Raw genomic sequence first — 12,819 nt, 5'->3', positions numbered from 1 at the left:
GCTGAGCTATAATGTGACATCTTCTGGCCACACTCTGACATGAGCAGGCTCAGCTGGCGACAGCCCACTCCTGATTTCTAAGGGCCGCTCTGCTCTGCATGCTGCCTTGTTTACCTCCTCATCCTGACTAGCCAGCCAGTTGGTACATTTATCAAAGCAAAGAAGGATGAAGTCTCATTTCTTTTTCAAATTACTTTATTTCTTTTAAATATTAGGTAATATGTATACACAATACATGCACTAAACACAATACAAAATTCAAAGGCAGGGCAGAGAACACAGTGACAATAATTCTCCTGCCTGTCCTTGTCTCCCAGCCACCTCAGTCCTTTCTACTGAGACAACCAACATTACCTTGTAATGTTGTAAACTTCCTTGTAAACTATTCCAGAAATGTTCTATACAATATAAATTCTTTTCCTAAAACAGGTCACTTGTAGGAGACAAAACATCCTATTTTGCAACCTGTTTTTTTTTTCTACTAAATAATATTTTGAAGATCAGTCCATATACAGCTTCCTTTATTGTCTGAAGATTATCTGTAATTTATTGAACCAATCCTGAACACATGAATACTGAATGTATTTCTGATATTCAACAATGTTATAATGACTTATTATTGTATCATTTCTTACATTGCAAAAATATACTTAGGATAAATTCTTAGAAGTGGAATCATTGAGTCAAAGGGTATGTGCCCCTTACCATTTTACTGAAATAGCTACATTGCTCTCTATAGGGCAACTGAATCACCTTATCCTTTCACCTAAAATGCACGAGATCACCATTGACTTTTACTTTACTTCTATATAATCAAACAATATATCATAAAAATGTTTTATTTTTGCCATTTGTAAAAAATATATCTCATATTTTTAATTTGCATTTCTCTTATGATTAGATTGAGAATCTTTTCATGTGTTTCAAGAACCAACTGTATCTCTTTTGTCTATAAAAGTTCTGTTCAATTTTTTTTTGGAGAGGGAGAGAGAGAGAGAGAGAGAGAGAATTTTAAGCAGGCTCCATGCCCAGTGTGGAGCCTTATGGAGGGCTCAATCTCACTACTCTGAGATCATGACCTGAGCCAAAATCAAGAGCTGGATGTTTAACCAATTGAGCCACCCTCAATCTCATTTTTATAGTAAGTTGGTTTCTTTTTCTATGGAATTACAGGAGCTTTTTATGGAAGAAATAAACCCGTTGTCTATAAGTGGCAAGTACTTTTCCCCAGTTTCTTATTTGCCTTTGCAGTATTATTTGATTTGTAAATACTGTTAATTTCCTCAGTTCTTTTCTTTCATAGCTTCTGAGTTTTATACCTAAAAAGGTCTTCTCCACTTGGAGAGTGTTAAAAAAATCCATGTTTTCTTTTAGTGCGTCTGTGGTTTTATTTCCAAGTTTAAAACTTTGAAAGACTACAATTTATTTGGGTGGATAGTATGAATTTGGATTCAATTTTTGTGTTTTCCAGATGGCTTCCCAGTTGTCACAACAATTTCTGTTGAATAATCTATCCTTTTACTACTGATCTGGAATGAAAACTTTATCACATACAAAATTCTCATATTATTTTTATTTATTTATTTAATTTCTGTTGGTCTCACAATCAATAAACAAACAGATTGTAAATTTTCTGTAGTTGTGTTATATGTTTTGCTATCTGGTAGAGCTAGTTGCCCTCATTATTTGTCTTTTCCAGAAGTTTGCTGGCTGCTCTTTAGGAACTTAGAATCACCCACTGGTATTTTTTTTTTTTTTAGATTTTATTTATTTATTCGACAGAGAGAGAGAGAGAGAGAGAGAGAGAGAGAGAGAGAGAGGCAGGCAGAGGGAGAAGCAGGCTCCATGCAGAGAGCCGGAGGTGGGACTCGATCCTAAGTCTCCAGGATCACACCCTGGGCTGAAGGTGGTGCTAAACTGCTGAGCCACCGGGCTGCCCTCCATTGGTAATTTTGTAGGATTGGGTTATATTTATAAATTAATTCAGGGAAAACTAATACTTTTAGTATGCTGAATCCTCCCATCCATGGACATTGTATACTTCTGTGTTTGGTTCAAGGCTTCTAACCACCACTCACCTCCACCCCACCTTCCATCACAACCCCTTGTCTTTTGGTGGGCTCCTATGACATTTTTAAGTGTTTTTCATATAGGTCTTCCTTTAGTACATTTATTCCTAGAGTTAGGAATGTATTCCTATCTGGTTAATGTTATCACATGTAGGGCTTATTTCTAAACGGACATTACAATAAAAACTGTTACAGCTCTATATAAAAAGTCATTCATTTTTATTTTGGTTTTGGATATGTTCCCAGTTCTCAAAACCTTAGCAAACTCAAGGTTGAAAACTTTCCTAGGACCATAGTCACGTAACATACTTCTTTTAAACTCCTGCTAAGAAAGAAATACTGAAATGTTTTAGAACAAGTATAGAACTTATGAGATTTTTAGAAATCTGCTCCATGTTAGCTTCATCTTAAATTTTGGGAGTATAGAGAACTTAGTGGTGTTATATGACATATTAACAATTTTTATTGAACTAAAACCCCAAAACTTACCTCCTAAATTCATTCCAGCTTGAAGACATTTCTGAAGTCTGCAGGCAGGACAATTCTTCCGTCGAATCTTATCAATGATGCAATCATTTCTTCCAGCACATAAATAGTTGTGTTGCCCTGAATAATAATTTAAAAAAAAACTATTAAAGACTATTACAATAATATAAAGTATTAATAAGAATAATCAGATTATGAGACTTCATCTTTCCTGCCCTGAAATTTCTACAAAAAAATAGAAGACAAATACGATTTACCAATAACATAGGCACAGGAATAGTCAGTTTAACATATATGGGATTTTAGATTACAGATAAGATTAATACTGCATATATTGACTTTCTTATACATAGAGCCACATTCCTCTAAACTGAAAGTTTTGGTAGCTGCCCAAGCCCTCTCAGGCAATGGCCCAACATTCATTTAGACATCACAGCAGCAACAAAGTGCATTGTTCAAAGGCTTTCCTGCAGTTGTTTAAGCTGCTATGCCTGTTCACCATCTATACACATGATTTTAGTGGGAAGACTTTCAGTTACACAAATGTTAATGTTTAACTATTTCATATTGTAGACCAAACTGTAACTTAAAATATTCAGATGTGGGAATACGCTTAGAGAGAGGCATCTACTGGCAAAATGTGAAATTGTAGCCTAGCTCTATTATTCATTTATTTAAAAAATTTACAGAACATCCACTAGGTACCAGGCACTGTGGATATAGCAATGAATGAGATAGTCAAAAGTCCAGGCTATCATTAATTTTCATTCAACTGGGAGGAAACAGTTAACAGACAAGGTAATTAGGTAAAATATACAAATGCTGGACAGTAGTAAGTGCTAGGGAAGGAGCATACAACATGGTGAAGGTGTGGGAGGATGTTGACATTTTAAAAAGAGTACAGAAGGCCTTACTCAAAGATGCTTTAACTAATGGTCTGAAGGAAATGAAGGCACTGTGTTGATATCTTGGGGAGAAAATGCACTACATAGAAGGAAAAGCAAATGAGATAGGGACAGGGTTGGGGAGGTTACTTGGCATGTTTAAGGAATAGCCAAGTATGAAAGAACAGAAAGAATGAGTGGAAAATAGGAGATAATGAAAAAGAGTTAATATGAGTCAGATCCTACTGGGCCTTAGTAAAGATTGTATTTAAGACTTGGACTTTAAGTGCGATGGAAAGCTTTGAGAAGAGAAATGACTTGATGTGATTTACATTTAGCGAGATCACCCTGGCTGCTATGTTGACAACCTACTCAACAGACTAAGACAGATGCAGGGAGGCCAGGTCACTGTGGCAGCAAGTGGCAGTGGTGAGAAGTGGTCAGAGTCTAGATGCATTTTAAAGGTAGAACTGCTAGCATCTACTGATAGATCAAAGAGAAAGGGGAGTTAGAGGCATTAAAATTCTTGGGTTGAACCCTTAAGAAAAATGGAACTGCCATAAATTGAAATGAGGAAGAGAGTTGGAGCATGTGGTTTATGGAAAACTACCCCAGTTCAGTTTTGGACATGTTCAGTTTGAGATGCCTGAGAAGCATCTAAGACATTAGATACACAGGTCTGGAGTCAAGGAGAGGTCTGGGCTGGAGATGTAATCAGCTTGTAGTCATTATTTTAAGCCATGAGACTGGATGAGATCATACGGAGTGAACAGAGACTGGAATGAGAAGAGGTCTGAGGACTGGGTCATGGGTCACTGAAAACATGTAGACAAAGGAGAGAGGGAGTTTCATCGATTACTGTAAAGCAGTGAACAGGCTCTAAAGCACTCCCTTCAGTTTAGGACTATCATGCTCCCTTGGTTGAGACTTACTAAGTAAATTACAGTAAATACTCAATAAAAATAATGTGTGTTGCTTAATGTAATTAAAATAATTTAATCTAGAGCACATTCTCAGGAACATTATGGTAAATCTTAGGAATAATAACAATAAACAGTACTAGAATAGGGAAATCTATCAAAGAAATGAAAACCTATCATTATAATAATCTAATGATTTTTTTAAAAAATTGGAGGCTCTTAGTGAATATAAGTAGGTACAGATAATTACACAAAGGCAATCAATACCCTTGGTAAAGACCGTAACCGATTCATATAACATTTCATGATGCTGCATGGTATCTTAAATAGTTGGTTATCACTTTTAAAACAAAAATTTAAGGCCCTACTACAGAACTATCTTATTTAAGCCTTATTAACAACCCTATGATATAGAAGGCAATTATTGTTATTATTGTTATTAGCTCACAAGAAAAACCTCATGCTAGCACTGGTAAAATGGGTTCCCAAAATGGTGGAATTGGAAGAATTCAGGAAGGCTGACAGTATCAGTGTGCCTTAAGGCCAGAGTCTTTCAAACATCAATTTGCAGTATAATCTACTGGTGGTCCAACAGGATGCTAAAAGTGCTCTTTGGAACCAATAAGCAAAGGAACATTATTTGAATGAGGAACATTCTACTTTAACAGCCAGTATTTCCATTGGCAACCAGCATTCTGTGCCTTTTGCATGGTGTGAAACTGAACACAAAACTATAGATTTATCTATAACTCACACTGAATTGAACATACTTGAAAGTCCAACGACAAAACTAAATGTAATTTTAATTGGTTTTAATTCAGCAAGTATTCATTGGGAACCTACTATGTGTACAAGGCTGCCAAACAATTGCATAAGGAGTTGGGGTAATCTAAGGTTCTTTCCACTTCTGTGAATGTGCAGTAAAATGTGACTAAGTCTCTTAGATTGCAGGCATACGGGAATGCATAAGAAATGACCACTGCCTTACATACACACTAGAGGATTTTCTTCTTTGGGTGTTCAAAAACAGAAACTTCCAAAGGCTGGGATATTTCCATACGGATTTTAAAAAATGAACACATCTTAAAAATCCATGTTACTGTAATAGCTACAGGATAACTTCCTTCCTACAGCAATATTTGAAATTGTGTACCTGATTTCTACCAACCAGTGTGGTCGCTGCCCCCAATTCATCTTCCAAAAATAGGATGGGAGCATTGTAAAAGACTGCTGCAGGAATGGCCTTAAGAGTTTTCAGATAATTCCTCATCATTTATATTTTTAATTGTGCAAACATTAAAGATTTAAATTGTACGTACAAAAATATGTAATGTGTGTCCCATTCCTCAATCTATATTAAAACATCAAAGTAACAACAACAAACCCACAATGAAAACAGGAGAATGCATCTAAAAGATCTAAAAACTTTAATCATGTCTTATTTAAGCTCTGTGTTGTCCTAGTATTAAGACTGCTAATCCTGAGTAAGTCACATTCCAGGCATTTTTAGGTAAATGATTTTCTATGATGCTAACTTAGGGAAGACAACCAGAATGTTGGGGACCACATAGTGGAAGCTTTGGATGATAAGCTAAGGAACTCAGATTTTATTCAGCAGGTGATGGGGTGTCACTGAAGATTCTATTTTACATTATGTTGAGTCCAGAGCTATGTTTTAGAAACATTAATCTGAAGGTGATACTAAGTAGGTAGAAAGGAAGTAGGACTCCATTAATAGTCCTCTTGAAAGTTCTCAAAAATGATCTCTGTGCAAATTAGTAGCTATATATTTGTCAGACTATATAGCAGTAGGAATAATCCCATGGTTAAAAAAAAAAAAACCTTGGTGATAAAGGAACAAAGATTTCTCATTCAAATTATATGTCCATTATGGGGAGAATTCCAGTTCTGGTAGTGGCAGAGCAGCTGAATTCAGATAGATCTCTCACAGATAACAATGATAAACTGTCCACAAAAGGAGTGAAAGATTTGAAGGCACTGGGGAGCAATCAAAAGCAGGCAGAAACTGGAAGAAAATGGACTCTTGAAAAAAGAAAAAAATTACCCTAGACAAGATTCACCTTTGAACAGCTCTTTCCTTGAGGGCCTTGTACACCACTCAGTGCAGGGTAAATAGAAACCAAGTAAAATTCTCAGTCTCATTAGTTTCAGAAGCAGAGAACAGACTTGGGAGTTGCCGGAGTAGCTAGGACTTGAAGAAGGATATTCTGGTAAGGGTGTCATGGGGGATGGAGGTAGATAAAATGTACATATTAAAACCCCCTCAACTTTTGGCTGAGCCCTAAACTGAACATGAAACTCCAAAGAGTCCAGGGGTGAAACAATTTAATGTTGAAAGGGCTGAGCAGATTATTTCAGCTGCTGGCCATCACAAAAAGTTTGAATCCCACTTAATCAGAAGGTCTCATTAAATACCTCTGGCTTTCCATTGTAATACTAGAAGGTCCCTGCCTAGGAGGAAATATGGTATTCTAAAACTGAGACATTTACTCTAGGGTTAAAGGCACAATCGAAATAGACCTATCCTTAAAAAGTCTGAAGCAAAGGCTTGACAAGTTCACGGTGATTTGTCAGTAATTTAATGGACTATGAAAACAAAACTCAATACTCTTTGGAAAAATGTAACAGAATCTGGATTCTCCAGAGTTTAGAATACAATAATCAATAGAAATATTGATTATTGATTGATCAATAGAAATATTTAAAAACAGAAAAAAATAAACCAAAGTCAATTGAAAAATTTATCAGTAGTAATAGACCCAGAAGTTGGAATTAACAGATAAAGGTTTAAAAATTGATATGTTAGGTTGAATAACAAAATATGATTAATAGGAATTAAGAACTACCAAAAGAGGTTTAGAAACTATAAAAACAAACAAAACCAGATGGATATCCAAGAACTGAAAAATATAGTATCTAAAATAAAATATTTATCAGTTAGAATTAACAATATATTGGGCACTAAACAAAAATGGATTATTGAAATTAAATAAATGTAAGTAGAAATCATCCAAACTAAAGCACAGAGAAAATAAATCATAGTACAAATGAACAAGGCACTAATAGTCTGTACTACGGCATTAAGTAATTTAATATGTGTGCAGTTGGAATCCCAGAAGCATAGAGAAAATAGGTCAGAAAACTACGAAAATTTTAAAATTTGATTAAAGCAACAACTTGAAAATCTAGAAAGCTTAGCAAATGCCCCCTTTAAAAGATAAATTCAAAGAAAAGCACTACAGCACAATATAGTAAGGTTGCTGAAAAACAAATATAAAAATAATTTATAAGCAGCCAGAGCCAAAAAATTACACTACATTAAAGAGAACAAGGAAAAGAATATCTGATTTCATATCAAAGCAATTGTGGCCAGAAGACAACATGTAATATCTTTAAAGGCCAAAAATCCAGAATAACCAATGAAAATATTTCTCAAAATGAAGGTGAAATAAAGAAATTTTTGGATAAACTAAAGCTAAGGCAATTTGTTGCTTGTAGAATCACATTATAAGATATGAAAAAGGAAGTTCTCTTTGCTGAAGGAAAATGATACCAGATAAAAATCTGGATGTACTGAGAGAAAGGGCAGGACTGGAAATGATAGATGGTAAAATGTAAAAAAAATTCTTCTTTCCCTCTAAAAATTCTTTCAAAGTCAAATGATTGTTTAAAGAAAGAAAAGAATAAAAATGTATTATGGGATTTATTAAATATGTACGAGTGAAACACCCAAGAACATAGCACAGAGAAGAAGGGATATAATGATATAAATGAAATTCTACTGCTGTAAGTTTCTTACATTAACTTAAAATGGTATACTTGGAATTAATTCAAGGTAGACAGTGATAAGTTAAGAGTACATCCTAAAATCCCTAGAGCAATAGTTCTCAAAGTATGGTCCTTGGACAAGCAACATCAACATAATGCAAGAATTAATCAGAAATTTAAATTCACAGGCCCACTCCAGACCTACTAACTCAGGAACTCTAGGGTGAGACCTAGAAATCCGTGTTTTATATAATCCCACAGGTGATTCTGATGCACACTAATGTTTGAGAGACTGCCATGAAGCAGCCACTAGAATAGTAACACTATGAAGCATAGCTCAAGAGACAGTAGAGGTATAAAAATGGCATACTAAAAAGTACTTAACCCAAAAAAATAGAAAAAGGAAAAACAAGGGAACAATTAACAGAGGGAACAAAAGGAAAATAAACACCAAGGTAACAGATATAAATCTAATATAGCAATAATTACATTAAATGTAAATGGTCTAAACACTTTGATTAGAAGTCAAAGATGGTAGACTAGATAAAAAGAAGACGGATGTATGGGTTAAGGTGCATTTTAAATATAAGACACAGACAGGCTGAAGATTAAAAGATGGGAAAATATACACAATGTAAAATGTAACACAAGAAAGCTGGCGCAGCTATATTAAAATCAGACAAAATAGACTTCAAGACAAAGAGTATCACCAAAGAAACAATGTCATTTCATGATGATTAAATTGACAGATAATAATCCTAAATATAAGATGCATCTAATAGAACTTCAAAATTCAGTGAGCAAAAATTGACAGAACTAAAAGGAAAAAAAGATAAATCCAAAATCACAGTTGGAGATTTAAGAACCCTTCTCTCCACAACAATTTCTCAGAACAATCATTATCTATCTAGAGAGACACTAAAGATATAGAAGATTTGAACAGTATTAGCAAACACTTTGACTCAATTAACATTTAGGTCATGCAATTACACAATACACATGTTCAAGTGCTCATGGAATGTTCACTGAAATAGAGCATATCCTGAGCTATGAAACAAGTGTCAAACTCTAAAAGGCTTAAATTAATGCACAGTATAGTTTCTCACCACAAAGGAACTAAATTAGAAATCAATAACAAAATATCTAAAAAAGCCACATATATGTGAAAATTAAGCAACATCCATCTAAATAATTTATGGATCAAAAAAGATCAAAATGGAAACACTGAATATTTCAAACTGAATAATGAAAATTCAACATATCAAAATTTGTTGGATACAGCTAAAGCAGTACTCCCAAAAGAACTTTTGGCTTTATATACTTATATTAGGAAAAAAAAAAAAAAAAACGGTTTAAAATTGATGATCTAGGATTCTAATTTAAGATGCTAGAAAAAAGTAGAAACTAAACCCAAAGCAAATAGAAGGAATGAAATATGGTGCAGAAATCAATGACAAAGAAAAATACAAGCAATAAAGAAAAATCAACAAAGCCAAAAGGTAGTTCTTTGTAAAGCCTAATTAATCAGGCAACAGCAGATAGGCTGGGAATTCTGCCCACGTCTTCTCACTTTGGGCCCCAGGCTGATGCAGTAAATACTTCAGTCTCATGGCACAGTGGCTGGTGAATCTACTTAGGAAATCTAAAACTCCAGCCCAGAAAGGACAATTCACTATTCATTGCTCAGATCTAGCCCAATGATCCCACTCAAGCACAAGGAAGGCAGGAATTGGAATCCTACCTTGTGCCCAGAAGGCAAAGATCTAGAAATATATGGAGAACCTCACTGAAGACTACCTCCATGAAGGGGAAAGGAGAACATAAAATTCGGCCTCTATATTAGTTCTTCCTGAAGTATTAGAAGACTTACATTATTGCTTTTTTTTTTTTTGGACAAATGGATTTTAATAGATACTGTTGAGACCTCTTTCCATAAATAGCCGAACTTTTAGAAATGTTAGTAAGAAGCTACTGAAGTGTAATACATTTCCTTTTAAATGAAAATAAGCATCTATGGACTATTTTAATAAAGAATGTAATTCAGTGACCACCACCAAGTCCCAAAACACTCAGCTATTTTATCAATGGTGGTACACTAATACATACATGTATTCAAGAATTTGTACTGAAAGAAAAAAGAAACTAAATTAAAAGCTTATAGGGGAAATGCAAATGTCCCACAACTTTCAAAGAGATTATAATTATTTTTCCTCATAAAAATTTAGAGAAAGTTCCATCTGGCTAGTTGGTAGCAAGCATGGTAATAGATACTGCAAAGGAAAAAAAAGTACAGTTCCACAACATGAAAGGAAATAAAAGCTTAAAGTAAATAGGAGATTATGCTTTGGAGATTCCAAAAGATTTCTTTAAATGAAAACTTTTGTACAAAATTGCTGAACATCCATCCATTAGACACTATGAAAAACAACACAGCACAAACAGCATACTTTCTGGCCCACGGTTGCTACTGAATAGAAGAATGAAGAAATGAATGTAAGCATAGTTGGGATCCCTGGGTGGCGCAGTGGTTTGGCGCCTGCCTTTGGCCCAGGGTGTGATCCTGGAGACCTGGGATCGAATCCCACATCAGGCTCCCGGTGCATGGAGCCTGCTTCTCCCTCTGCCTGTGTCTCTGCCTCTCTCTCTCTCTCTCTCTCTCTCTGTGACTATCATAAATAAATAAATAAATAAAAATTTAAAATAATTTATGAATGTAAGCATAGTGATACATTCAATCATATACAACATACAGAACTTAAATGTTCATACAGTACGCTGTATATAGACAAACCGACAGTAATGAATGTTCACAGAAGGCCTTCTGACTCCCAGGTAATTGACTTACAAAAGATCCATGCATACAAAATCTTTTCTGCTTATCTCCAGCATTGTACCCTTCAGACTCTCCTACACACACTGACACATACACACAACAATGGAAAAAAAGAGCTCTCCGAATTGGCTAGTTCTGTGAGAGGCAAAGCTTAAACCAGGGTCAGAATCCCACAGAGGATGAGTGTACCTTCCTAATTCTAAGTAATTCCCTGATGCAGCCCACATCATGCTCCACTGAAGTGGGTTAGGTAGCCATTCCAGAGCCACTTGCATTTAAAAGCATCTTGTTTTAAGAATGAAAATCTGTTCAGTAGAGCTCAGGGAACTTTAGTCACTCATCCATCTGTGTGTACTAGTTCAATGTACCTCCCGCCTGAGGAAGTGGCAGCTTTTGGGACAAAAGGCAGTAATTCTAGAAAACAGAAAGCCACCACAGTTAGAGTAAATCTGGATGGGATACCAGGAAACTTAGTACATGTGTAATATAAATTCACCGGCTTGCAGACAAACCAGAAGTACTTCAATCAAAGAGAAAATGCCCATGGACTTTAAAAAACAAGGCTGAGTTCAAAAATTTAAAAAACAAATCAACAATATTTTTTCTTACTGTTCTCAACTATATATAGTATTGCTTTTTAACTGTAGAATAATTCAGAGAATGACTAAAAATTAACATCATTGTTTTAAAAGTTACTGAACTAAAAAAATGCCTTTTAAAATTTTCAATTACTTTGAAATCAAGAACCAAGTTTTTGTTGTACTTGGGCTGGTCCCAAATGAGAAAATACAGATTGGATGACATATGGGTCTTGCCTTAAAGCATCAATAATGCTAGAACGGAAAGAGTGGAAACATGGAAGGCAGCGGGGAGGAGATACAGTGGGAAGGGCACAGCTTTGTCACCAGAATCGCACCTGGGTCCCAACTCTACCTCAGTCAATAGGGAGCTGTGAGATTCTTGGCCAATTTGCTTAACCTGTTTTGAGCCTCAGCTTTCTGATCTATAAAATGGACACAGTAATGCCTGCTTTGTAGGTTGTCAGATGGATTCAAATTAATATATATAAAGCAAGAAGCACAAAGCCAGGCCGGAGGAAAAAACTAAAAAAAAAAAAAAGGATGATGATAGTGATGTTACCCATCTTTTTCTTTTTTTTTATTATTAGCTCGGTCTGAAAAAAAAAAAAAAAAAAGAAGTAAAATGAGAAAATCCAAAGAACAAACATAGCCAAACTCTTAATGAAATATGTCAGTGAGGAACTTCCTGTGGGAAGTTCATCACCACTGAGTGAGGAACATCTGTAGATGAAGAGCGCCCACTTGAGATGATACAAATACCATTCAGCTCCGATCTCATCTTCAAGCCTTCACTTCTTCAACAAGATGGCAAGGGTGTAAGAGTGGAGAGCGATATCCTTAGGGTAAACACAGGACAAATTGCCAGGATTTGGATCTGTCTTTAGTTCACCTAAGAATTCTAGACAAAGGGGATCCCTGGGTGGCGCAGCGGTTTAGCGCCTGCCTTTGGCCCAGGGCGTGATCCTGGAGACCCGGGATCGAATCCCACGTCGGGCTACTGGTGCATGGAGCCTGCTTCTCCCTCTGCCTGTGTCTCTGCCTCTCTCTCTCTCTCTGTCTCTCTGTGTGACTATCATAAATAAATTAAAAAAAAAAAAAAAAGAATTCTAGACAAGGACCCAGGATCCTGAGTGGTAGGACTCTGGAAAGTTAAACCTTCCTGGTCCTGTTGCTCCTCATACATTTTATCTGTTTTCTAGTGTTACTTAACATCAAAATTCTTAAAAGTAAGGAGGCACATGTTTTAAAGGCAAAACA

At 35.6% G+C, this 12,819-nt stretch overlaps 1 protein-coding gene across 3 annotated transcripts in view; it reads right to left on the bottom strand.

The window, feature by feature from the left end:
• The window catches only part of NR3C2 (nuclear receptor subfamily 3 group C member 2), a 330,212-nt gene that overhangs the window by 95,519 nt on the left and 221,874 nt on the right, over positions 1-12,819 (bottom strand). For all 3 annotated transcript variants that reach the window (XM_041738024.1, XM_041738025.1, XM_041738026.1), the window contains exon 4: positions 2,559-2,675. In XM_041738024.1, the coding sequence (XP_041593958.1) occupies positions 2,559-2,675 (117 nt within the window). The remainder of the gene's footprint in view (positions 1-2,558; positions 2,676-12,819) is intronic.

Source organism: Vulpes lagopus, chromosome 23, assembly GCF_018345385.1.
Source record: "Vulpes lagopus strain Blue_001 chromosome 23, ASM1834538v1, whole genome shotgun sequence".
Classification (NCBI taxonomy): Eukaryota; Metazoa; Chordata; class Mammalia; order Carnivora; family Canidae; genus Vulpes; species Vulpes lagopus.
The sequence above is the reverse complement of the archived record's forward strand: the minus strand, read 5'-3'. Positions and strand labels throughout refer to the sequence as shown.